At 42.4% G+C, this 24,403-nt stretch overlaps 2 protein-coding genes across 10 annotated transcripts in view; one reads left to right on the top strand and one right to left on the bottom strand.

Annotated features, from left to right (window-relative positions):
• Positions 1-13,479, bottom strand: part of STXBP4 (syntaxin binding protein 4) — a 146,976-nt gene extending 133,497 nt beyond the window's left edge. For 2 of the 9 annotated variants that reach the window (XM_078385154.1, XM_078385152.1), the window contains exons 1-2: positions 13,363-13,476; positions 6,113-6,213 (exon numbers count right to left, since the gene is read on the bottom strand). In XM_078385154.1, coding sequence (XP_078241280.1) covers positions 6,113-6,144 — 32 coding nt within the window. In that variant the 5' untranslated portion in view covers positions 6,145-6,213; positions 13,363-13,476. Of the gene's footprint in view, positions 1-2,464; positions 3,875-6,112; positions 6,214-11,871; positions 11,935-13,362 lie in introns of those variants that run through there. The other 7 variants (XM_078385157.1, XM_078385156.1, XM_072990925.2 and 4 more) reach the window with 5 other exon arrangements.
• Positions 13,480-13,498: 19 nt separating this feature from the next.
• On the top strand, positions 13,499-23,974 carry COX11 (cytochrome c oxidase copper chaperone COX11). The gene is made up of 4 exons (XM_020783978.3): positions 13,499-13,872; positions 17,373-17,528; positions 20,940-21,065; positions 21,859-23,974. Exons 1-4 carry the CDS (start codon positions 13,558-13,560, stop codon positions 22,039-22,041), a joined length of 780 nt encoding a protein of 259 aa, XP_020639637.1. The 5' UTR covers positions 13,499-13,557; the 3' UTR covers positions 22,042-23,974.
• Positions 23,975-24,403: the final 429 nt, after the last annotated feature.

Raw genomic sequence — 24,403 nt, 5'->3', positions numbered from 1 at the left:
AAACTGTTCGAAGTTCTGATCCATGGGGTTCAGGCGACCGGTTGCCTCAGCAGCAGCTCATTTACAAGGTCAACTAGAGTGCCAACCTACCTCAGGCTCCCTCTAGGCACCCCTCTTCTATCTGCCTCCTTATCAGAAGCAGGGGGGTTTACTGGGCGTGTACGCGTGAATGTTTGCCTACACATGTCTCTGTACGTGTGCGTGTATCAACTTGCACTCCAGTTTTGTCCACCATTAGTTGGTGTGCCTTCCATTCTGTCGACTACAGTGGGAGACTACAGTGGGTACTAGCTATCACTGCTCTGTCTCCTGAGCCACCATCTCACATTTGGCTCCAATCAAAGAAATTCTTAAAGAAAGCAAAATAGATTCCACAAAAAGGAAGTTTGGCTTCCCATGAATTAAAGCACTGCATTATTCTTGGTGAAATAATGTGTTGATTATGCTAACACACTTTGCTGACATGAGTGAGCATTGCTGTCAATATGCTTCCCTGTTCCAGTGATTATCTAGGGGAAACCTTATAAATACAGTAGCTGTACGTAAAAAGGATTCCCTCTGCTTGTCACCAGCCAATATAATACTCTTCCTCTGAATCTTAAAAGTATCTTCAGACTCACATTAATGTACATGTCATCCCTTTAAAGACAAGAGACAGGTTTGATCTTAAAACTACACATACAGACTCAGAAGAACTGGAAAGAATATTGTCCTGGCCATTTTCCTCAGTTTCAAAGCAGTTTTACAAACATGTAAAAGAAAGTAATCCCAACTGTACTGCTCTCCTTTTACTGTTTCCTGTTCTGTGCCCTCTGAGAGGGTGGTAATGTATTTACACAGCACAATGCCAACTTCACAGCTCCTGTGACTGTCTCTTTAATCCAGAGCCAAGATGGGCACTTGTCACGATAATATGCCACCAAAATGAATGAATGTATGAATGAAAAGAGCAGTGGACATGCTACTAGTGCTTTTACAACTTCCATGTTGCCTCCTAGCTATAAAGGTCAATGATGCCTTGGGCATCCAGAGCCAAGAATCATCATTCTTGGTATTCAGCTGTCAGGAAAGAAGTAACTCCCTTCCATCCTTCTGGCTGTAGGTAGGTAGGTAGGTAGGTAGGTAGGTAGGTAGGTAGGTAGGTAGGTAGGTAGGTAGGTAGGTAGGTAGGTGGGTAGGTAGGTAGGTAGGTAGGTAGGTAGGTAGGTAGGTAGGTAGGAAGGAAGGAAGGAAGAAAGAAAGAAAGAAAGAAAGAAAGAAAGAAAGAAAGAAAGAAAGAAAGAAAGAAAGAAAGAAAGAAAGAAAGAAAGAAAGAAAGAAAGAAAGAAAGAAAGAAAGAAAGAAAGAAAGAAAGAAAGAAAGAAAGAAAGAAAGAAAGAAAGAAAGAAAGAAAGAAAGAAAGAAAGTTCCCACAGCCCAAGACAATCAGTATTTAGTCCTCTGGCAGTATTTTTATTCACCACAGACTAACAAATGTCTAATTAGAAGAGCTTTGGGTTGTTTTTAAAACAAAAATTCCAGGAATTCTCCATCTGGCAGCCATATCTGATGGGAGATTCTGGGAGCTGTCACCGAAAGAGGTAACTCCTCCAAATTTTGCTAATTCCAATTCTTCCCTAAAAGGCAAGTTATATTGTCTTAATAAGAAATTAACAACAAAGCATAGGCTCACATTCCAGTTGGGGTGAACCTGGGATCACACAGTACCCTCATCATACAATCTGGAGAAGCCCCTTTGATTTCAGTAAAAATTCTGCATATTCCATTTTGATTACCCACAAATAGAAGACAATAATTTACTAAGTATGGATTTACCACTACAATAAGAAGTTTTTCCTACATTTTGTTGTTTTGAGTCATATTATTCTTTGTAGCCTATATAAATATTATAAATAAATAAACAAATCAATTAAATTATGCAATTATCTGCCTTATTGGGACAAGTAGCAGTTCCCCAGGAAAAACTGTTTAAAGTCATTTTCTAATGCCACAAACTTATTAAAGGTTTGAGATATTATGAAAGCACATATTCTTTATCCATTTTCTGTTTTAAAATAAGCTAAATATACATCACAGGGGAAGGGAGAGTTGATAGGAATTTAATTAATAATACAAATCATTATAATAAATAGTTTGATTAAACTGATTTCTAATATTTATGAATCACTTATCTGCACTGATGAGCAAGGCATCCAGGGAAACTTGCAACAGTAAAGCCAATATAAGGAAAAAAACTAAAAATAAAACAAAATACCCCCTTGTGTTTAAATTACACCACTGCAGCAACAAATATGTTCATTGAATTACAGGAGTATGAATGGTAAACTATTATTATGATGTTAAACAAGGAATCTCCAACAATTTTAAAAGTCTATAACAATGAAAATACCTCAATTTATACAATAGACTTCAAATTTTTATCAGAAATTAAAACAGCTCTCTAAAGTCTAATTATTTACCATACCAGTACAACAGGGAGAGCCCATCAAAATGTTCTGGTTTTTGTTCATCCACTGGTGACAGAAGAGGCATTTTGACAGAACAATTAATACCAATATAAAAAACAAAACAAAAAGCAAAAACTTAATAAAAGGCACTGGAAGGTTCAGTAGCGCAAAGCAGATATCCGGCACACTTTCTGTTCCTAAAATAATCTCAGCAGACTGAAATGATATCTCTTTCGAGTTAATCTCTGAAATCCTGCCTGTCACATGGGTCGAGTCACCTATGAGGGCAGTACTTAGCCTTCTCTCTCTCTCTCTCTTTGCTTCCTGTAAAATCTGTGAGCCTACAGAGATGCTTTTTAAGTGTTGCAAAGATGACCTGTTTTTCCCCCCTCAGTTGGAGTATACAACTCCACATTTCCATCTCCAAAGGGACTTCTAATGAGCAAGCATTTTTGGCTTACAATGGAATTAACCTCCTGCAACCTTCTTCTCAAACACAATTTACAGACCACTTAGTGTCTCTTTGGAACAATCTGCTGATCAGACTGTATTAACTATCCCATAAACACATAATCTGTTACACCCGGAGGTTGAGTTAGCCAAAACAGGCTGCTCGAAGATGCTACATAAAAATGCTATAAAAGATACTGTTTTGTATCTTTAACAAAACTCTGATCTTCTTCCTCTGTATTTAATCGGATACATCACCAACTAATCCAGTATAAACTTTGAAGACTGTGCAGTTTTCAGTGGCAACTGGTGGCCACTACATTAACTTTGAACAGCAGTAGAACCAAGTAAACGTACGCATTTGTATAAAGGCATTGAGCAGCATGAGCTCAATTACTCACCCTCAGCCCATTCATTCAACCCACAATTCAGCTTAAGAGCCGAAAAACACACTGTAGACCCTGCCATTTAAAAATTTTCTTAACAGGTGCTGCTTTCCTCTTTTCGCCTCCTCCCCATCTCAACTCACATGGATTGTGACAAAGCAGGGAGTTCAGCAGGAAGGAGACAGAGGTGGGATCCCTGGACACCTGCTTCAGGTAAGGAGGCAGGAAGGAGCTGGAGGGAGCCAAAGCCTGAGGTGGGACAGAACCCCAACAATTCTAATAAACCAGCCTCCATCAGCAGTCTCCCTATAAAGTCCTGATACTGTAGATAAGTAAATGACCCTTGCACCCTGCTTCAAGAAACACCTGGCTGTTTTTTGACAACTTCTTGATGTTGTCAAAAACAGTCATCGCTCTCTCTATCAAGGCACTTAACATTATCCAACCACATAGTGGAGCAAAACCTCAGGGGAAATAATGTGCTTCCAGTCATAGCAGTGTATGATGCCCTCCTAGCTGAGTAATCTTTGAACAGATAGTATATGTTGCGTAAGACTGATTCACTACTTGCAATCCTGTTTTAAAAGGCCCATGTACAACATGAAAGGTACAAGTTCTAAAGCCAATCAATTCTTTTCCTTCTCCTTTACAGTCAAAGTTAGAAAAAGGTGATTTACATTTGGCCCATCCATAAATACCCGTAATACTTTTGCAACTGATAAAGAAAAAATGCCTTCTTGAAACTTTTGAAGAAGGTCTTCAGGAGTAGCAGTTTGAAGAAAAACACTGGTTAGATACTGTGTGGAAACTTTATGACAGTAATCATCCCAAAAACAAACCACTAAATCCATCTGTCCCTTTTGAACCACCTTATTTGGAGCTTCATTAAAACAGATAACATATTTCTGGCACTGTTTCAGCTGTTTCAGTAAAGGATCAGAGAAATATGGTCCCAAGCCAGAAGCAACAAGATACGTTGCTTTTGTTTTTTTCCAAGATGAAACTGTTGAGCTATCTGGCTACAGTATCTGAGAACTTTTGCTTGAATAACTCACTGATGTTGTTACAAGAGTTAAATGGCATCTTCATCACCAGTTGCAAAGCCCACAGGCACTCTGCTTTCCTAACACAGTCCTTGATTACACAGGCAGCCATACTAGTTTGTGTGGTAGGTAATTCTTTGCTGTTTTCGTCACTCTGACAATCTTTTCCAGTTTTCGCAGGGGCTGTCGCTTCACTCTCTCTGATTTTACTATCTGAACTTGTACTTGGCTTTGAACCTAAACATATTGTGATGGACTGTTGACTTGATTGAACTTTCAGGTTCTTCTGATGTAATGGTCCTTGTGCATGATACTTTGCAGCTCTAGTTTCCATATTACTTAGTTCAAAGGTTTTGCAACACACTTTACAATAACCTTTGCATTTGTCTCCAGCAGCTGGTGATAGCCATAGAACGAAGTCAGGATGAAGTCTGAAATCCAGCTACTGCATTTTAAAAACTGTCCTCTTAGAAGTCATCTTCTGTGGTTTCAGATACAGCCGTACACAGAATCACCTGCCCGACACCAATAGCTGGGAAAGTTTCACTTTTAGTTTCTGGTTCTTGTTGTGATAAGGGGGAGATGATCTGTCACTGTAATTGATGGGTGTCGTTTGGTAGTCTTTTGTGTGCAGTGATTACTGGTCCTTGTGGCTGGGTAGTTTGTTGACCTTTTTGCAGGCTCTATTTTTCAATGCTGGGAGCCAGGCTTTGTTGAATTTTATACTTTCTTTTTTGTTGTTGAAGCTTTGCTGATGTTTGTGAATTTCAGTGGCTTCCCGGTATAGTCTGACATAATGATTGCTGCTGTTATCACAACAATACACCCATAACAAAAAACACCCTGATCACCATAATCACCCAATCTCACGAAAAAGACAAAAAACTGATCCCACAGCTACAAATACAGTACTCAACTATTCCACATACTACACCAGAACACAGACAGAATTCTAACGCCTGTCTTCTGAAGATGCTGGCCACAGGGACTGGCAAAACATTAGGAAGAGAAACCTCTGGAACACGGCCAAACAGCCTGAAAAATCTACAATAACCATCAGATCCTGGCCGTGAAAACCTTCAAGAATACCCACAACTAATAAATCAAAGAAAACAAAGAAACGTAACACACATGTGCACGCACGCGCACACACACATTGAGTCCATGAATATTCTTTCACCACAGAGATAAAACTAAAGAGCAATATAAACCATGCTCTATGTGTCATGTCCTCCAAAATTCACTGCACTTCATGCTGCTTTCATAGTTTAGACAAGATTACCTGTAACGAGTAGATAAACTTTCTAGGACTGCATGCCCAAACAACTTTGCAGGAAAGCATGGGAGAATATATTTTCCTTAAAATTTGCAGAATGAATACATCTGCAGAAGATTTCCAGAACATCTGGCAGACACATGAAACACTCCATGAAGTTTCCATGAGTATCTGGCTTTATTAAATAGAACAGAAATACCACCAAAATGAACAGATTCCACACATCCTCATTTAGAAGATGTAAGTCTAAAACATGCAAGCAGCCTTCCTGGACCCAGTTGTCTCCATGATGGCTGGGGATAATCGGACTTGTAGCCCAAGGTATTCAGAGAGCACCAGGGTGGGAAAAGCTGATGTAATACATGAATGTAATAAATAGATGTTTGAACATATAACATAGTGTGCAGATATCCTCTTCAGGCTAGGATTAGCTTTAGCAACCTGTTAAACAGTTGGTTGCAGGTCTGTACTTATTGTTCTATACCATGCAATGAATCATATGTGACTTACTTTTGAGGGTTATTTTCATCTATGGATGCCATCTGTATGTACAAATTCTGTCATTAATAATGCTGAGTCCTGTCTGGTCCACAACCCAAATTAACACTTGTCTGTCAAAGATAATAAAACATCTCTTAAGGTTTCATGTGGAGTAAATTGTATTGTGGAGTAAATTTTTTTTATTAAACTAACATACATAGCACTTCCAAACAGAGATCCTTCTAGCTCTCATTGTTGGGAACGTCTATTAAAGTCCATAGTTCTACAACTAAGGCAGGGTAACTGCAAAATAAAAACTTCATTATCTTTGGAACTTCCGGCTTGACAGTGCAATGAGACAGCAGGAGGAGGAGACAGCTCTGGCTCCTGGGCTGAATTCTGACCTTTTTAGGACCCACCAGGAGGGTAAAACCACCTCAAAGAGTTGGTGAACTGGGGAAGCCTGTTGATCATGGAGGTGATGGCGGTTACCACCATTTTGATCCAGGAAACTCCCCAATCAACAGTGGGCAGAAACAAGCACCTGAATAGCTCGCTTGCAAGTCATCGGCAGCCAGCAACAGAGAAGTGATAAATCAGCTAATTAACGTTGTTATTATATCTGAGATAAAATATAATAACTATACTGCTTTATGACTATCCCTGGACAAGATAGTCCCTACAAGAGAAATAAGTGTCTCTTATCCCCACCACTTATAGAGCACTGGTAAATATGGAGAGAGGGAAGAAGACACAAAGAGATGCAATGAAAATAAACTGGACACTAATTAGACATTTAATTATACTTCAAGGAAGTAAGTTTCGTATTACTTTGGTGTTAGAAATTTAGGAAATCTTTCTCTTAAAATCATTATTAGCTAAACAACAATGAAAACCCACAATAGTAAACTTATGAGGTGGGCTTTAAACCTGCAAGACTATGACTTTGAAGTGAAAGTGGTCAGAGGGTCAGTGAACTGTGTTGCTGACGCCTTGTCAAGAAGACCCGAAGAATGAAGACGGCGAAGAAACATGGACTATGTATATATTTTGGTGACAAAAGGTTAAATGTACTTGTTTATTAAACATGCTTGGTTTGTATGAATAAAGGTAACTTGATGTATTGTAAATGGTAAATGTTTAAATGCCTAATTGATATGTTTATCCTAGAGTAAGTATGGTATTGTATGTTATTGTATAACTGTTTTTGTATGTTTTGGATCCAGGTTGTTTTTTTGGAGAAAAGCACTTTAACTTTCCCCCTACAAAACAACTTATAAAGAGGGGAGGTGTTACATACAGCACTGATGTTACCTGTCTGTCATGGGTTTGGAGGGAAAGTTCCATCCTATGGGGAGTGGAAGGCGGGACATCAGGAGGAGGGGCTGTACTGTATATATATGTGGAGTTTGTGTGGAGAAGTTAGGAGAAGCTGGAGAAGAAGCTGAGGGAAGAAGCTGGTGTGGGAGTCTGTGTGTCAGACAGGGTACTACTGTGTGTCAGTCAGTACCTACCTGATAGGTTCAGGTGTCTTTATGGGTAGCCAGAACTGATAGGTTCAGGGTCTGTGCTTTATTTAAAGGTGTTCTGTGTGAACCAAACTGGTGTATGTATGATTGAGACTAAGCCACGTTACTGTATCTTATTCACTTGATCATTTTATTTTCCCTGTGTGTTATTTAAATAAACCTTACTCCTGTTATTTGTTAAAAATCCATTCCTGGTCTGTGTGACTCCTTACAGGGAATGGTTGGTGGCAGCTTAGTGAAAGTGTGGCATCCTCCAGTAGGTCTGGGTTTGTCACAGAGAGAGGGAAGAAGACACAAAGAGATGCAATGAAAATAAACTGGACACTAATTAGACATTTAATTATACTTCAAGGAAGTAAGTTTCGTATTACTTTGGTGTTAGAAATTTAGGAAATCTTTCTCTTAAAATCATTATTAGCTAAACAACTCTGGGAATTAAACTTGTTAAGTTATGGTTATGTTATATGGCTATCTACAGCATTGGCAAAAAGCCTAGAACAATAACCTTGAACACTCTATGGCCATCTTAAGCTTAGAAATTGTTTTGATTTCCCTTTTTCCCCCCGAGAACTGACTGAAACATAGACAAACTAACCCTGGAAAGTCTAAGCCTGCCAAAGCAGAAGTTTTAAACTATACTTTGCTGAGATCTGAACAAAGACAATTCATCTTGGAATATATATCTGGCTAATATGGACCTATGTGGACCAATAAAAATATTTGGATGTATCCTGGATTCTGAACTTGACTGGAACACAGACCAGAATAGAATTAATATTGGAATGGACCACATCCGGGGCTGGATTACAAAATACATTAGGCCATGAATACAAACACTGAGTGAACTGAACTGTCACTTTGTGTCTGAGACTGGATTCAAATTTAACACTAAAGATGATCAATTTATTAAAGTGGACTTATTGAAGCAATTATTGATGGCACTGGACTGATTACTTTAAGCAAGTAGACATATTTCACTTGGAATATAATTATTTAACATCTTGGGACATAATGCTACAAAACAAGAAAAATTTGGGGATGAAACAAAATCTAATCTTCAAGCAATTTTAGAAATACTAAGATCCCACAACGAAGAGGAAAAATCATTAAATGAGCAGTTAAGGAAGGACTATATTCAACAGGAGACAGGGAATAATGAACAAAGAAATGTGGGGATGATGGATGATGTATGCCAACCAAAGAGGGGCTGGAGGAAATCAGAAAATTTAGGAGACCTAACTCTAACCCTGGAGATGAGAAGATTCTTAGGTGTGCTAAAGGAAGATAAGGGGAGAGAACCAGCAGAATTAATTAAAAATAGCTTGGAAGGTCTATTGGAAATAGCTCAAGTGTATAAAATATTCTCAGATGGTACAAGGGACAGCAGAATTTTTAGAGATAGGAATAAGAATTGGGAAAAGACAAACAAGAGAAGGAGTTACTTAGAAAAAATGTAAATGAAAAAATATTAAAAAGCGAAAAAGCAAAGCGGGCTGCTTATATACCGCTCTATAGTGCTTCAAACACTCTCTGGGCAGTTTACAAGTTAATTATGCAGGCTACACATTTCCCCCCCCCCCCAGCAAGCTGGGTACTCATTTTACCGACCTCGGAAGGATAGAAGGCTGAGTCAACCTTGAGCCACTACCTGGGATTGAACCCCAGGTCGTGAGCACAGTTTTGGTGGCAGTACAGCAGTTTAACCACTGCGCCATGAGGCTCTCCATTAAGGTGGCCCTCAACGTTGAAAAGCATATATACACCTAACCTCTGGAATTGTAAGGAGACATATCTTATACAGTGGTGTCTTGACTTACAAACACCCTGACTTACGAACAATTTGACTTATAAACAGCTCCGGCTGCACAATTTTGCTTTGACTTGCGGCCGGAGCTTTGATGTACGAACAAAACAAAGGCAGGGAAAAGGGGCAGGAAATTCAAAAAACATAACCGTTGATGGCAAAGAGGCTGCTTCTTTGTAGCTCTTTCGCCCCAACAGTTAGGGAAAGTGAGGCTCAGCCTCCCAGGCTTCTGGCGCTGCTGCCATTGCTGCCTTCCAAGGCCTCCCTGGGCTTCCCTGCCGCCATGGGAGACCTCACGGGGGTACGTCGCTGATTGCCACCTTCATGCTTTCCTGGGGCGTAGACCGGGCCTACTACCAAGGGAGGGCTTCCCCTGGTAGGCCCAGTCTACCCCCCCCCCCGGGAAAGCCTCAAGGCAACGATAGGCAGCAGCAGGGCCCCCCCGGGAGGTCTCCCATGGTGGCAGGAAAGCCCTGGGAGGCCTCCGAAGGTGGCAATCGTTGGTGGCAGGGGACCTGTGGGAGGTCTCCCATGGTGGCAGAGAAGCCCTGGCCTGGCAGCAGTGGCTGGAGTCCGGGAGGCTTCTTAGCAGCAGCTGCGGAGGTAAGGTCCTTTTTTAAATCTATTTTTTAAAATATTTTGCAGGGTGGAATTGGGCTGGTGGGGTTATGTTTCTGTTTATTTTGAGATTTGTTTTGTTTTTTACAGCCCCAGGGGCTTGCAGTGTTTTATTTTTTATTTTGGGGGGTAGTTTTTTCTTCGGCCAGAACGGATTAATTGGTTTTCAATGTATTCCTATGGGAAATGGTGCTTTGACCTATGAACATTTTTGCTTACGAACACCGTTCCAATATGGATTAAGTTCGTAAGTCAAGGCACCACTGTATACTGTATTAGAAAAGGGGATTAAATTGAAATAAGGGATCACTAATTAGGGTAAAGGCATAAAATGGCAGTTCTTAAGGTGAGGTAAAACAAATAGTACTTAATTAATATATACAGTGGTGCCTCGCTTAACGAGCGCACCGTATAACGATGAAATCGCATAGCGATCCTTTTTTTGGATCGCTAATGCGATCGCTCAACGAGCTTCAGATAGGGAGAAATTCGCTTTGCGAAGATCGGTAAGCGTTTCGCTTACCGATCTTCGCAAAACGAAGCTCCGACGATCAGCTGTTTGGCAGACAAAATGGCCGCCGGAAGCCTCAAAATGGCCACGCGCAGCGTTTTCGCGCCCTCCCCTTGCTTAACGAGGGCGCAAAAATGGCTGCCAGCCATAGGAAATCTCGCTGAACGGTGAGTAAAGGAGCCTTTTGGAACGCATTAAACAATGTTTAATGCGTTCCAATGGCTTTCCCTGTCCCGTTCAGCGATGTTTCGCTATAGCGAAGGTTAATCCGGAACGGATTAACCTCGCTATGCGAGGCACCACTGTATTAGATATGATATTGATATAGACATGACAGAAAATGTGGAGGTAGAAATAGCTAAACAATTATATAAAGAAAATCTACATAAATGCTTTATATAATATTTACTATGTGTTAGGAATTTATTTAGTTATTATTGGTATAAAATTGTGTCAAAATTATATAGATTTGAAACTAGAATTGCTTTTATTAGGTATTATACTAGAGGATTTTGAGAGCACTGTATATTGATTAAATCACCAAAACGTGAAAATAGATCATTATAAGCAAACCTATGTAACACAATGTTTAACAAGCACAAATTGAATGTAGATATAGGGAAAAACTAATAAAATGTTATTTTAAAAACTTCATTATCTTGGTTACTGAAAATACTAACATAAACTCTGTTGCAACCAAGAACATTTATGTTTTACTACTACTATATATGTCTCTAACGAGACAGAGATAATATATTCATGTAGGATATAGGTTAGATAGATGCACTGAGATGCAGAAATTACAGAGCCATTCATGTTATACTGGACATGTATAGGAGGTGTTAGTACTACCGTTAAATTACTTCAGTAATAATCCATAATTCTCTATCAAGTACACAATCAAACATATTAATTTCAGTTTATTGTTAAATTATAAGATATTAATAAATCTTACAGTGTGTGCTTGTTACTCCCTAATGAGCAATTTCACAGATGCCAAAAGTTTGAGATTAGTTGCAGAATCACACTATTGCTAGCAAAGGCAAAATGGTCGAAATAAAAAAACCCCTCTATTTTTAGGAGGACATATTGCTGCCACCACCCCAACTTATTTATTTTAAGTCCTAAGCATAACATACAGTATATTCAAACAGCTTAATTTTTTTTTAAGGAAAATTATTCACGAGTCCTAAAACAAGAAGCAAAGCAAAGTGTGCTGCTTATATACCACCCAATACACTTAAAAGCACTTTCTGGGCAATATACAATTTAATTTTGCAGGCTACACATTGCCCCCCCCCCGAAAGCTGGTACTCAATTTACCGACCTTAGAAGGACGGAAGGCTGAGTGAACCTCAAACTGGCTACCTGGGATTGAACTTGGGTAATGAGCAGAGGTTTGACTGCAGTATTGTAGTTAAATCAGCTCTATATTCTGTTCAAATGATGTGACAAAAGACAAGAATGAACTGCAGCAAAGACAATCAGTAAGTCGGTTTGCCATCATAGCTTTAAACTCAGAGAAAACTCAACAAATCTTATTCTTTACCCAGAAGTAAACTCCACTAAGTTCAGAGATGTCAGACAGTTGGAGAACCTATTTGGCTTAATGGTTAGGATGTTGAGCTGGGGCACAGGAGATCTAGATTCAGTAACATTACAGGGAAGGTCTGTAACTGGGCAAACCACTCTCTTTCAACCTGCCCTGTCTCATAGGTTTTTGGCTTGGTGTTTAGAATAAAATGGAGAGAAAGAAAGCCAAGTGCACCACCGTGAGTTAAGAAGGAAATTCAGTGGCATATACAACCAATGTATTATTTTGAATAGAGGGGTATCTAACGTGTGTGGCAAAGATCCAAAATATGAGACGGACACTGAAGCCTGGGCTCCAGTATGGGGTCAAAGCAGCATTTGGCCTTCCAGGTACTGTAGTGTATGACACACAGGAGGATGTACTGTATGCTCATTCATTTAACATTGTGACCAGTCCAATGTCTTGCTCTTCTGAGGAAATGGTTAAAGTAATGGCTCTTCAAGCCATCCTTCCAAACTGCTTGTAATAGTTTTAGACTGTATTAACGATGCCTGCCTTGTTCTCTGGCTGTCCTTTACCACTAGCTATACAGTACTGGCCTGGGCTTTTGCAGAGTCGACATCCAAGACAAATGAGGTGGGTGGATGAGGGAGGGGGAAGACAGAGACGTGCAACCACCCCCGGCAGGAATGGTCCACAGGCAGGAATGATGGGAGTTGCAGTTCACACACATCTGGAGAACCACAGGTGCTTCTCAACCCTTTAATCCGAAAATATAAGTGTCCCCGCACTTTCTGCCTCCTATGCCATCACGCCTCCATGTAATGTTGCATAAAACCAAATCAGGAAGTTATAAAATACAGGCAAGTTAACAGCAGCTCGAAAGTAAGGCAATAGGCAGAGAAGAAACGGCAGTCCTATTTTGGCACTCTTCTCAGAGTTTCGGGGTGGGGAGGCAAGCTTAGGGGATACAGTATAACCAGGCGTGCTGACCCCCTTCCTGCGTGCCAAGGATGCCACCTCATCCCCTGGAAACCAGATGGGCTGCTTTTTTATTTCCAGGCTCCGAGAGTTTCCCCGAGATTAGCCGAAAGCGTTGCCGGGGGGCGGGGGAGAGAGACAAGGGCGTCCGTGGAGATGCATGCATCCCCCCCCCTTTGCCCAGCCCTCAGGTGTCGCTCACCATCTCCCCCCCACTAACCCGGCAAGGAGAACCTCCTGCCTTTCAACCACGGAGAGGGGCGGGGCCACGAGGCAGGAGAGGTGACAAGAACGCAAACTCACCCCTCCGCCCCTGCGGCCACCGTAGGGCGTGTTATCTGGCAAGGAGATCCCGGCAGCAAGGCGACGACAATCCCCGCCCGTGGCTTCGTCGCGGCGTCGCTCTGTATTCTCGCGAGATTTGTCCAGCGCATCTGCGCATGCGGGAGGAGGCGGGGGAAATCAAAGGAGAGCCCACGTGACAGGGGGAAAGAAAACATGGGTCTTTTCGCACGAGGATGGGTCTGTGCCGGCATCCCGTTGTCCAGGGTGACGACGCGAGGAGGGGGTCCATGGCGGGCTTGGCTGTGCCTCCCTGGCAAGGGCCGAGCGGTCCCGGCGGGGCGGCGCGGGAACAGCACGGACCCCCTCTGGGCAGAGCGTCAAGAACAGCAGCGGCAGTGGCGGCGGGAACAGGAGGAGAAGTTCCGGGAACGCCAGAACAAGACGGTGGCCTCCTACCTGGTGGCCGCGGCCGTGGGCATGGTGGGCCTGTCTTACGCGTCGGTGCCGCTTTATCGCCTGTTCTGCCAGGTGAGAAGATGCTGGACGGGTGGGGCCTCTCAGAGGCTTGGGTTCAAGCCCGAGAAAGTCCCGGGTGACCTTGGACCTGTCGCGCACGCCCGCGCCTCTTAGGTGCTCTTCCTTGGCTGCCTGGGCGGGGTTGCTGTGGAGCCGAAAAAAGGACTTTGGATGAACGTCTTTCAGTTGCTCCAGTTGAAGAGCAGCAGTAGTTTTGCTTAACTTTTCCCCCCTTGGAGCTGTCCGTTGTCTTCTTCTGAAGAGAGACTGCGCGTTCCTGAAGAAAATGGATGTGTCTTAAATCTGGAGTGTCAGCTCTGAGCATCGCGCCTAGAGTGACATGGCGAGAAGCCTAGATTTGTAACCATATAGCCTCTTCGTGATGCCCTCACCTTCCCTGATGAACTCAGACCCCTTTTTCTAGGTTATGGTATACAATCTGGAGGAAGATTTAACCCTCATTTGTATAGCCACCCAGAGTGGTACAATATGGCAGATGGGTGGGATATAAATAGAATAAATAAATAAATAAATAAATAGCAAGAGAGGTAACGAGTGGGGGGCGGCTGGTCACAGATAAGGCACTTAAACTTGTGAAAAGCTTTTGGAATAGTCCAGACCTGGACAAAGTGTGGCCCGTGGGCCACATACGGCCCATGAGCTGCTCCAGCCCGGCCCGCCGGTTGTTGCTCCTGAGCTGGAGCTGCAGCTCCGGTCACCCAGCATGGCAGAAAGCCTGGCGGTGGGCGAGAGGTGCTGCAGGTGCTCATGCTGTCCTTTTTGTGGTGTGGCCTGCCCATCGGGAGTGGACCAGAAGCACAGGATGGACAGCGCCACCACCTTCGCCGCCACTATCATTGCTGCCACCTGCCCACTCCGTGGCTTGGGCGGATGAGAGAGTGCGGGCGCCCGTGCGCCAGCAGGTGCTCCCTCTCGGCCTCCCCTCTGGCCATGATGCACGGGCTCTCTGAGGGCCGGAGGGACATCTGCTGAAGGGGTGAGGCTGCCATGGGGAGCGGGTGGGTGCTGGTGGGCATGCTCAGCCTGTCACTCTGCCTCTGCTCCTTGGCGCTGCTCGTCACAGCCATCTTCACAGACCACTGGTACGAGACCGACCTGTGGCGCCACTGGGAGAGCTGCGAGGAGCGCGCTGGCAATGCCTGCTCGCCCAAGCAGCACCGCTGCCTCCTGCTGCTGCTGCTCCACTTGCCCTTACGAGGCGGCGGCGGCGGCATCAGTGCACTAGCGCCCCCCCCCCCCCGCAGGGGCCTGCTGCTGCTGGAGGACAGGCGAGCCCTCTTTGGGTGTTGACAGCCAGCAAGTAATATTTCCACCTCGACAACCTGGTAGAAAGAGGTAAGGGGGGAGGCGGGGGGAGTCGCCGGCAGATGGGGGTCTTCTCAGTGCTTCCCACCACCATCCAGTGGACTTCTTTCTGTGCCCAGGAAGTGCCCTCTACCATATAGTTCTCCCCACTCTTATTCTCAGGATCTCTACACAGACCCCACCGTGATTTCTCCAGTGCATGATTACAGCACTCTCTCCTTCCCGTCCTTCCTTCCTTCTCTTTTTCTTTCTTTCCTTCCTTCCTTCCCTCTCTTTTTCCTTCTTTCTCTTTTCCTTTCTTGCCTTCCTTCTCTTTTCCTTTCTTGCCTTCCTTCTTTCATTCTGTCTCTCTCCTTCCTTCCTTCCCGGTCCACACCCCACTTCTCCTTTCAAGTTACAGCCACACAATTCTACCTGCCTCCCACCTTCAGAACCAGTGACCTCTCCATGCCCCCACTTTGTGTGCTCCCAGTTTGGACAGTGTTATCGAAGCTACGAACCTGAATTTGAACAAATTCCGGGGGCAGTGGAAGACAGGAGGGCCTGTTGTGCTCTGGTCTATGGGATCACGAAGAGTCAGACACAACTAAACAACAACAAAAAATTGGTTCGGCCCCCAAACACAGTTCAGATTTTTCACGTGGCCCCCTATAGAAATTAATTGCCCACCCCTGGCATAGTCCCTAATCAAAGACTCCTGAGTAAACCTATTCATGGAATTGTATTGATCTGCAAAGAGGCCAGAACCTTTTAGGGATCAGGAGCAGATAGAGGAAAATTGAGTTTTCACAAAATAGAAGTTATGAGGTGGTGTTTCCCAAAGATTGGTATCAGGACTTGGTGCTTTTGAACTTGGTCAGAAATGGCATAGTGTTAGGGTAACAATGAAGTGGCCAAGGTGGTTGACAACACCACGTCATTCAGAATGAGGAACATAAAAAAAGATTGCAGAGAACTCTGGCGGGATTTCTCCAAGCTGGGCAAATGGGAAATGAAATGGCAATTCAGCGTGAGCAACCATAAGTGAGACGTGGAATGTAGTGTAGTGAAAGGAATTTAAATAAAGACTCATGAGCAATAAATTTCTGCTATGTCACATTGGTCTATCCATGGAAGGACTGTAGTGGGACTTCTACACTAGTAGCCATGCTCTAAGTCTGTGGATCCCAACCTGGGGTCCCCAGCTGTTCTTGGACTACAACTCCCAGAAATCCTGCCAGCACAGCTAGTGGTGAAGGCCTCTGGAAGTTTTAGTCCAAGAACATCTGAGGACCCAAAATGATGAACTAACTTGTGTGCAGGAAATATTTAGTCCTTGCAATGGCAGTGGTACTCTTGGGGACCTTGGAATCCAGAAGCCATGTGTTTGCTTTCGTTTGCTGGAGTGATGACTGGATACATCAGTCATTGAACATTTATATTTGCAATAAACTTTTTTCTTATACTGGTGACTGTGTTTCTTGAGGAACCCTTGAACATAAATGTATTAGTTCTGTTTTAATGAAACTTCACAATTAAGATGGGAAGATCCTGATGTAATGTATACACTGTATGAGTGAGAGCTGGCAGAGATGTAGAAAGAAAGCGATTTTGAGACCATGGTGGACAACTCAGTTAAAACTTGATGTACAGTGGGTATCCTGGGAAAAAGCAAATTCCATGATGGGGATTACAAAGAAAGAGAGAGAGATAAAATACATTTGGTAGTGTTGTAGTACCTGTATAGAAATCTCTTGTGAAACCCAATTTGGAGCATTGTATACAAACTAGAAAATGGCAGATAAAACAATCAGAGTGATTAAAGTGATTTTCTAGCAGGCAGAGGCCTTGTTTGGAAACGTTTCAAGAAAAAAATTAAGGAGATTATGACAGAGAACTATAAAATTACATGTGCTGTGGAGAAAATGGTTAGAAAGAAAACTTCCTCCACACTGTATAATCCTAGAATAGAATGTGTGAATGAACCACTTAAGCTGTATGATTGGGTTCTTCCCACAATAGTTCTTCCCACAACACATATATAAAACTGCAATTCATTACCAAAAGCTACAGTACAGATTCATGGTCTGTAGTGCAGGATAAAAGATTTTTTAATTGATAAGACTGATTCTCATTAATTTGTTATTTTTAATCATTTGTTATTTTTAATCATTCTATTTGTTAATTACAGTTAATTTTCTTTTAAGGTTAGTGGATATGGTGGAACAACAAAATTAGAGACTGGCACAGACAAGGTTGAGGCAATGGAACCTGTAAAAGATCATGTCATTAAGGTCACCTTCAATGCAGATGTACACTCAACTCTGAATTGGAATTTCAGGCCTCAGCAGACTGAAATATATGTAAGTAATTCAAAGTTTGGTAGATGAGTATTTATATACTGTAACTTCCAATTTTCATACCATGGGTGGAAGGAGAGAACCAGTTCCACAACCCTTTGCAGTGGTTTCTAACCTTGGGTTCCCAGATGTTCTTGGATTAAAACTCCCAGAAGCCTTCACCACTAGCTGTGCTGGCCAGGATTTCTGGGAGTTGTAGTCCAGGAACATCTGGGGACCCAAGATTGGGAACCACTGCCTTTTAGTACCTATGGAGCTTAGCAAGTCCCCACCCATTGTCTCCCTCCACAGTGGCTGCAGAGAAGAACATGCTGGGCCTTGGGAGGGGGGTGTCCTGAGACTCTTATGAGGACTTTAGTTTTTATGGCCACAGGTGCCAGAATTTTGCATGGGAGAATTCCTAATGGAGTATGGCAGTTATAGTGGGGGGAAAATCTGAAAATCTCATGGCTACTTTTGAGCTCCCAGCTTCCTCTATTAATGAGGGAAACCCAGGGGCTGCAATCAGCTTCTTGCCTCTACTTTTCTGTTCTTTCTTCTCTCACCCTCTAGTCAGATCAGGAGGACAGTTTGGGGCTCTCAGCCAATTTGCTGGTCCAGTGAGTAGACCTGTGGCTGAACCTGAGATGGAGCCTTGGCCTACTGCACCAGGGAAAAGAGGGCTGTCAAATTGCTTCCTGTGCCAGGAGGAAGCCCACAGATTGGGCTTTTCCCATGCACCTACCGAAGCTTCACAGGAACTAACAGGTGAAATAGAAGAGTCTCTGGGGTAAAAACCCAGCAGCAGACCTCCTCACCTTCTCCCCAGATGACTGAAGGCTATGCCCTGCACCCGAAGTTCTGCTCCTAATCAGGGCTGTTGTAACAAAAGAAATGCCAGTTGTCTCCCCAGCCCCCACCTGTCTCTGTCCAGAAGTCTAGAGGGGGCAGAGAGCCTTAAGGTGTGGAAAAGATCCTCTTTCCCCAGTTCCTCCCCATCTTTATAGCTGGTGGAAGACAGGGCCTTGTGACAAGGTGGAGAGCCCTCTTCTCTAGCTTCCATATACCTGCCAAGAAAGAGACAGAGGAGCTGTGTGCATCTTTTCCCACACAACCACTTATGTGCAGAGGGAGGGAGGAGCTGTCAAGAACAGGAGCCAATGACTGCAGAGGAGGGGCCCCACATTCCAAGGTTCTTAAGATCGGAATGGGCTATATGCCCTTCAGCTCACATGTCTCCTACCTTCCCTAACATCTCCAGATGGGAATTGCCCTCAGGGATGATTTCCTCTCAGCTTCACAGGCAGAAGATGGAAAGCCATCTGAGGGTGGGATAGGGGCAGGCTTATCCAGAAAATGGATAGGGGAGCTTCTCCCTTCTCCTCTTGCAGATTGTTTTAGCCTAAAGATTTTGTGCTGCTGCTACAGAAGGCCACCAGAACTCCAGTTTAAAAAACAAAAATTAATTTGAAAGACCCAGACGCTCCAGCCAAGTCTGTTTTGACTTGCCTCAGGGAAAGTTGTTTAAAAAGCCCCCTCTTCTTCAGAATTCCCCTTTCCTAGCATCTACATGGCAGTTATTAGAGTGGGAGATGTCTGCAGTCTCCTGGGGACCCCGTTACTACCAGTATATTAGTAACAGAAGTTACTTCTGTTACTTACAGCCAACAGGTGCCCCTGGATGGATGCTCTGGTCTGATCCTCCGTATATACAGTATAGTGGCTGGAGAAGATGGTCTTAGAAATCAAGGTAGACTCCGCTTATAAGAAAGGATCACAAGGCCCTTTCTACAGTCATTCAGACCTCTACAGGAGCCTCTGTTATGGCAAGAGCAGTGTTCTTCTGGGCCAAGGATGTGTTAAGTAATCTTGCCAAGGGTGACATTAAGCTCAGACAGGGACTGAACAAATTTGTCAAAGCTTCTGCCTTTAAAGTTTCTGCCTTTTCAGCAGATACTAGTCTGGACTCCATTCAATTTCATGCAGGCCACAAGAGGCTGCTATTCTGGTACGTCATCATGTATGACTCAGACACTGGCAGGCGAACTCTGAAGCTGCTGCTTCTGCTGCTGATACCAACCTAATATTTGCAAGCTTCGAGGGCTCTAAATTATTTGCAGAGTTATTGAGAACAAAGACAAAGTGTATTGTGGCTTAAAAAAGGTGTTGCCTTCCATAGCCTGTAGAGATATAAAAGGTGCTAGGCAAGAGTCCTGTTCCTTTTGTACAACAAATCCCAATACAGAGACCACAGACAATCCAGACAGAATCCCCAAAGCAGCTAGAAATCATCTAGTTCCTTCTAGCCCAAATCCCAGGTCAAACAGCAACAGTCTGCATGACAGCAGGCCCCTGCCCATGGGAGGGAGATTGCAGCATTTCCACACATGGTAGGAAGACTCTGCCATCGACAGTGGCTGTTAGGCACAGTCAGGTATATGAGATAAAGTTTGTAAAAGACACTGCTCAAACATTGGCTGTAAGATCCTGCCTATCGAGGTGGGTGCAAGGGACAAGCCATTGAAAGGATGTCCTCCCTCTGTATAAAGGGAGTGTCTTATGGTTCAATATTACTTTTTGTGGCCTTTTCACATAATGCTCTTGTGACTAGTCATGCCAAACAAGAGTACCGGCATGAAAGGCTCTTGGTTTAACTGCTTGCTATACTGTGCACTGTCAGGTCTCGAGCTTATAGAAGCAAAGAAGTTTCAGCAGGCCCTGTCCTTTTACCACTAAGAGTCAGATGTGCAGAGAATTACTTCTGTAGCTTCTCATTCTGAGTGCACCTACATCTCTAGCTCAAATAAATGATGCCAGTGATGCAGGAGAGAATAATATGTACTGTATACTGATTAATTAATTACCCACTCTCCCACCCACCCCAATTGTTGCGGTTGGTGTATTGTCTTGTTCACGTTTCAAAATATGTTTTGCTTTGTCTGCAGTAGGCTTATTCCCTGTTGCACGGATGAGTTTTCTAATTAGATTGCTGTCAGTGGCTTCAAAAGATTGCCTCTGGGCAAGAAGGCTCAACTTCCCTGGGTTTGCCTCTTTGCTTAGAGAAGATGCACAGCAGCATGGCACTGTGTGGCTGGCATGTCTGCATACATACTCATGCTCCTGACAGAAATAGTAGTCTTTTAGTGCCACTGAGTGGAATGTTATACCAGCACTCTGCAGAGGCTCTCCTTTGCTAGAATTCAGTGCCACATTTGCCCAGGAAGAAAAATCTCCTTTGAAGTTTAGGTAGTTCCTGGTTTAGCAATACTTTGGAGTGGAATATTGGAAACATTTTAACTCAAAATGCCAAAAATGGCTGGAGGATAAGTGGCTTCACGTATCTTGAATTGACTCTTGTTATTTTAAATACAAAGAAATTAAAGCCCATGCATATGGGGGAATAAGGGGAGTCACTATGGAAACTTTTTCTTACAGGTTGTTCCAGGAGAGACTGCATTGGCATTTTACAAAGCAAAGAACCCCACTGATAAACCAGTAATTGGAGTTTCTACCTACAACGTGGTTCCTTTTGAAGCTGGACAGTATTTTAACAAGATACAGGTAAGTGAAGTCTGATGTTTCCAAGAGTGGGAAGTTGTTGTTATACTTCTCTGGTTAACTAAAATTTTCCAATATAGTATAGCAGGCATCTGATTTTTTATTTATCTGTGATGGCAGCAGTGCTTAGGATTAGGCATATCACAAGCACCACCCCCAAGGTTTCCTCATATTGATATAATGTGACTCTTTCCCCTTGACTCAAAAGGAGGGTCCATCCTTTGCTGTTATGGAAGGGGCCTCTTTGGCGGTTTTGTTACATTATCTGTAACAGAGTAAATCAGTGTGGTTGCAGTAGTTCAGAATATTCCATCTTTCCCAAGTGCACACACACAAAAATGCAAGTTTCATTAGTGGCACTTCAGATATGGTGCTACTGCTTCTTTATATACTTTATACTTAGGCAGGCACTATAGTTGCCAGAAGATGAATGACTTAATAGTGGGAAGGTAAATAAATACTTAACAGTTTAGAAAGAATTTTTGTGAAATTGTTTTTCAATTTACTAGCTAGTTAATTATTTTTCAAAATATTGTAATACTTTTTGTAGCCTTTAATATTGTTTGTTTATTGTAGGCCACCTTGGGTCCTTTTGAGGAGAAAAGTGGGATATGAATAAAATAACTAACTAAATAAGGCATGAACTTTGTCTTAACAAAATGCAAATGAAATTATTATAGGGAGCATTTCGGCATAATATCTAACCTATAACTGAAGGCTAGCTTAGAAAGAGACTGTTGTGTAAGTGTTGATGTAGCACTGAACATTTTTAAAAAATCTTCCCTCCAATATGCAGTGCTTTTGTTTTGAAGAACAGCTACTTAATCCCCATGAAGAAGTGGATATGCCTGTATTTTTCTACATTGATCCTGAAATTGTGGAAAATGGAAGGCTAGTGAATTGTAATTTGATCACTCTTTCCTACACCTTTTTCGAAGCAAAAGGAGGATCGGAATTGGCACTCCCAGGTTTTAACTAACAGAACGCCATCTGGACTCTATTAGAAATGTTTGTTCTGTTCAATACTGATGACCTAAAGACTGTGCAAAGCACATTTCTGACCTCAGGAGGAAGATGCTGAAAAACTGAAAAGCAAATATATGCTTTAGATCAGGGATCTCCAAACTTTTGTCTGTGAGGGCCACACCGGATATTTTCAACATCTTTGAGGGCCGAAGGAACAGGAGGGTGTGCACGCCCCCTCCGCCCACAGCCCCTGCCTGCCAGCCCATGCACAGGCTGAAGGGAACACACTGGATAAAATGGCAAGGTGGGCTGGATATGGCTCGCGGGGTGTAGTTTGGAGACCCCTGCTTTAGATATTGCATGCAAGCAGATGTTTGGTTCTTTTGGAAGTGTGATACTTAATATTGGCCTACAGGAACCATGATTGTGAAGATGATTGATAAGCAAATGTGCATAATGAATTATTTTAATAGTTTGTCTTCACAAGTACATCTGTCTAAACAGTGGCCAAAATCTAGCAGTTTTAGGCCAGCATAATGCAAACATTGTGGCTACTGGAAGTGAATTGCTTCAAGGGGTTAAGACAGATATAACATGCTATGTGCTAAGTTGCCTGAGTCTCTGCACAGTTAATATCTATGCTGATTCTTTAAACAGGAAGTTTGACTCAAAGTTAACTGGTTTGGGTTACTCTTGAGGGTATAACTGATAGGAGTTTGGGTAGTGTACATTATGAATTTGGTGGCAGTAGTTATGAAGCACTAAAAATTCCTAATGGTTTAGAGAGCTTTGGAGGAAAATAAGTTTTATAAATAGGCGCCCAAATGGGGGAAAAAAAAAATGATGTAACTTGTATGGTTACAGGCTTATAAATGTAACACTATGAGATATGTGTTTAGCTGTGTACATTGTATCAGAGGTAATATTGTCTAATAAAGTTTGTGTGGTGTTTTCATGAAAATACAGATTGCATGGTATAATAAAAATATACTGAAATTCAGCTGTTCCGTGCAGCAGACATTTTGACCGTGGTACCTCAGCTCCCAGTTCAGTGAGTAGCCTGAAATCAAGTCAGAAAAAATGGCAGACAGTTCCTGTAAGACATCTGATTTAAAAATCTCATTATTTATTTCCCACCCCACCCCCAGTCCAAGTATTAGTTCAGCAGCACCTAGTAGCTGAAAGTAGATATTCCCCATTAACCTCGCCTGTTAGTGCTTATTAACATAAAGTGATCCAGTGGTATATTGATACTTGAATTCTGTTCTGCTTTTGCTTTCTGTCATTTTAAGCACGATTGCCTTCTTTCAATGTGCCTTTTGTCATTGTTTTTTTCAAATGACAATGTATACTGGGTGGTTAAGAGAATAGACTTTCAGCATCTGTAAAATAAAACTTTTGACTGTTCACAAATAGATATCATTCTGAAGGGTTGATGAACATTGTTGAAGAGCACAACACATTCTGAGTAAATGCAGTTGCCTTGTGCAGTAACATGATGTTTCCAGTTTTAGGAAACTGTATATTTATAAGGAGATGAAGCCTAGTTTTGCTGTAAAAGTTTGGAGTGAGAAAGTGGTAGATCTTTGTACTTAAAATATGATAATCAGTACTAGTAGAGGATTTGGCAGTTTTTCTGCAGATTACATTAATTTCAGACATTCACTCTAAATTTAGTGTCTGAAGCAGACCATAGAGAGCAACTCTCTTACATTAATTTTTTATATAGTCTGAGATAACACAAAAACATTTGGTATGGCTATATAGTTCTGTCTCATAAATTATATATTCTAGGTGTAAAAAAATTATTACTAGGAATCATGCTAGTGGACTAATTGTGTTTTTGCCTGAGGCTTTAGTGTCCTGTATATTTTGTTAGGTATAGGCTTATTCTGTCTGAATAGATTTATTTTACAAGGAATGAATAAAACATGCCTATATAAAAATCCTGAGACTTCATGCATGAACTCTGTTCTTCATTTTTGTTTTTATTTCCTGAAATAGCTTTCTGAATTTTGCTTAGCCCAATCCTGAGCTCTGTGGATAATCTGTGGAGACCAGAATACCTCCTTATTTTGTTTTCTCTGAAAAGTCACGATTTCTGTCAACCATGAACCCAGCAAATCAAACTTTTGCCACTGACTTTCTACAGCAGTTGCTACAGTTTCATGCTAGATCTTAATATGATTCAGGAAAAAAGCTATCTTTGAAGCTCTCATTTTTCTTGAGCTTCTTGTGCTACAAGTTGTAGCTTCCTAGTCTGTTAATTCTTTCATGTATGTGTTGTCAGGGAAATATTAGGGTCATCTTTACTCCAGTTTGTTGGTGGATGCTCAGTCTCCCAGTGACCTAGCATAAACATTGGCACTTGATTT

This window comes from Pogona vitticeps, chromosome 2 (genome assembly GCF_051106095.1).
Source record: "Pogona vitticeps strain Pit_001003342236 chromosome 2, PviZW2.1, whole genome shotgun sequence".
NCBI lineage: Eukaryota > Metazoa > Chordata > Lepidosauria > Squamata > Agamidae > Pogona > Pogona vitticeps.
Note: the sequence above shows the minus strand (reverse complement) of the source record. Positions and strands in the feature narration are given on the sequence as shown.

Coding starts and splice junctions, on each gene's coding strand:
- COX11 (XM_020783978.3), top strand. CDS start 13,558: ATGGGTCTTTTCGCACGAGGATGGGTCTGTGCCGGCATCCCGTTGTCC. Junction 13,873..17,372: donor TTTATCGCCTGTTCTGCCAG/GTGAGAAGATGC, acceptor TTTTCTTTTAAG/GTTAGTGGATATGGTGGAAC. Junction 17,529..20,939: donor CTCAGCAGACTGAAATATAT/GTAAGTAATTCA, acceptor TTTTTCTTACAG/GTTGTTCCAGGAGAGACTGC.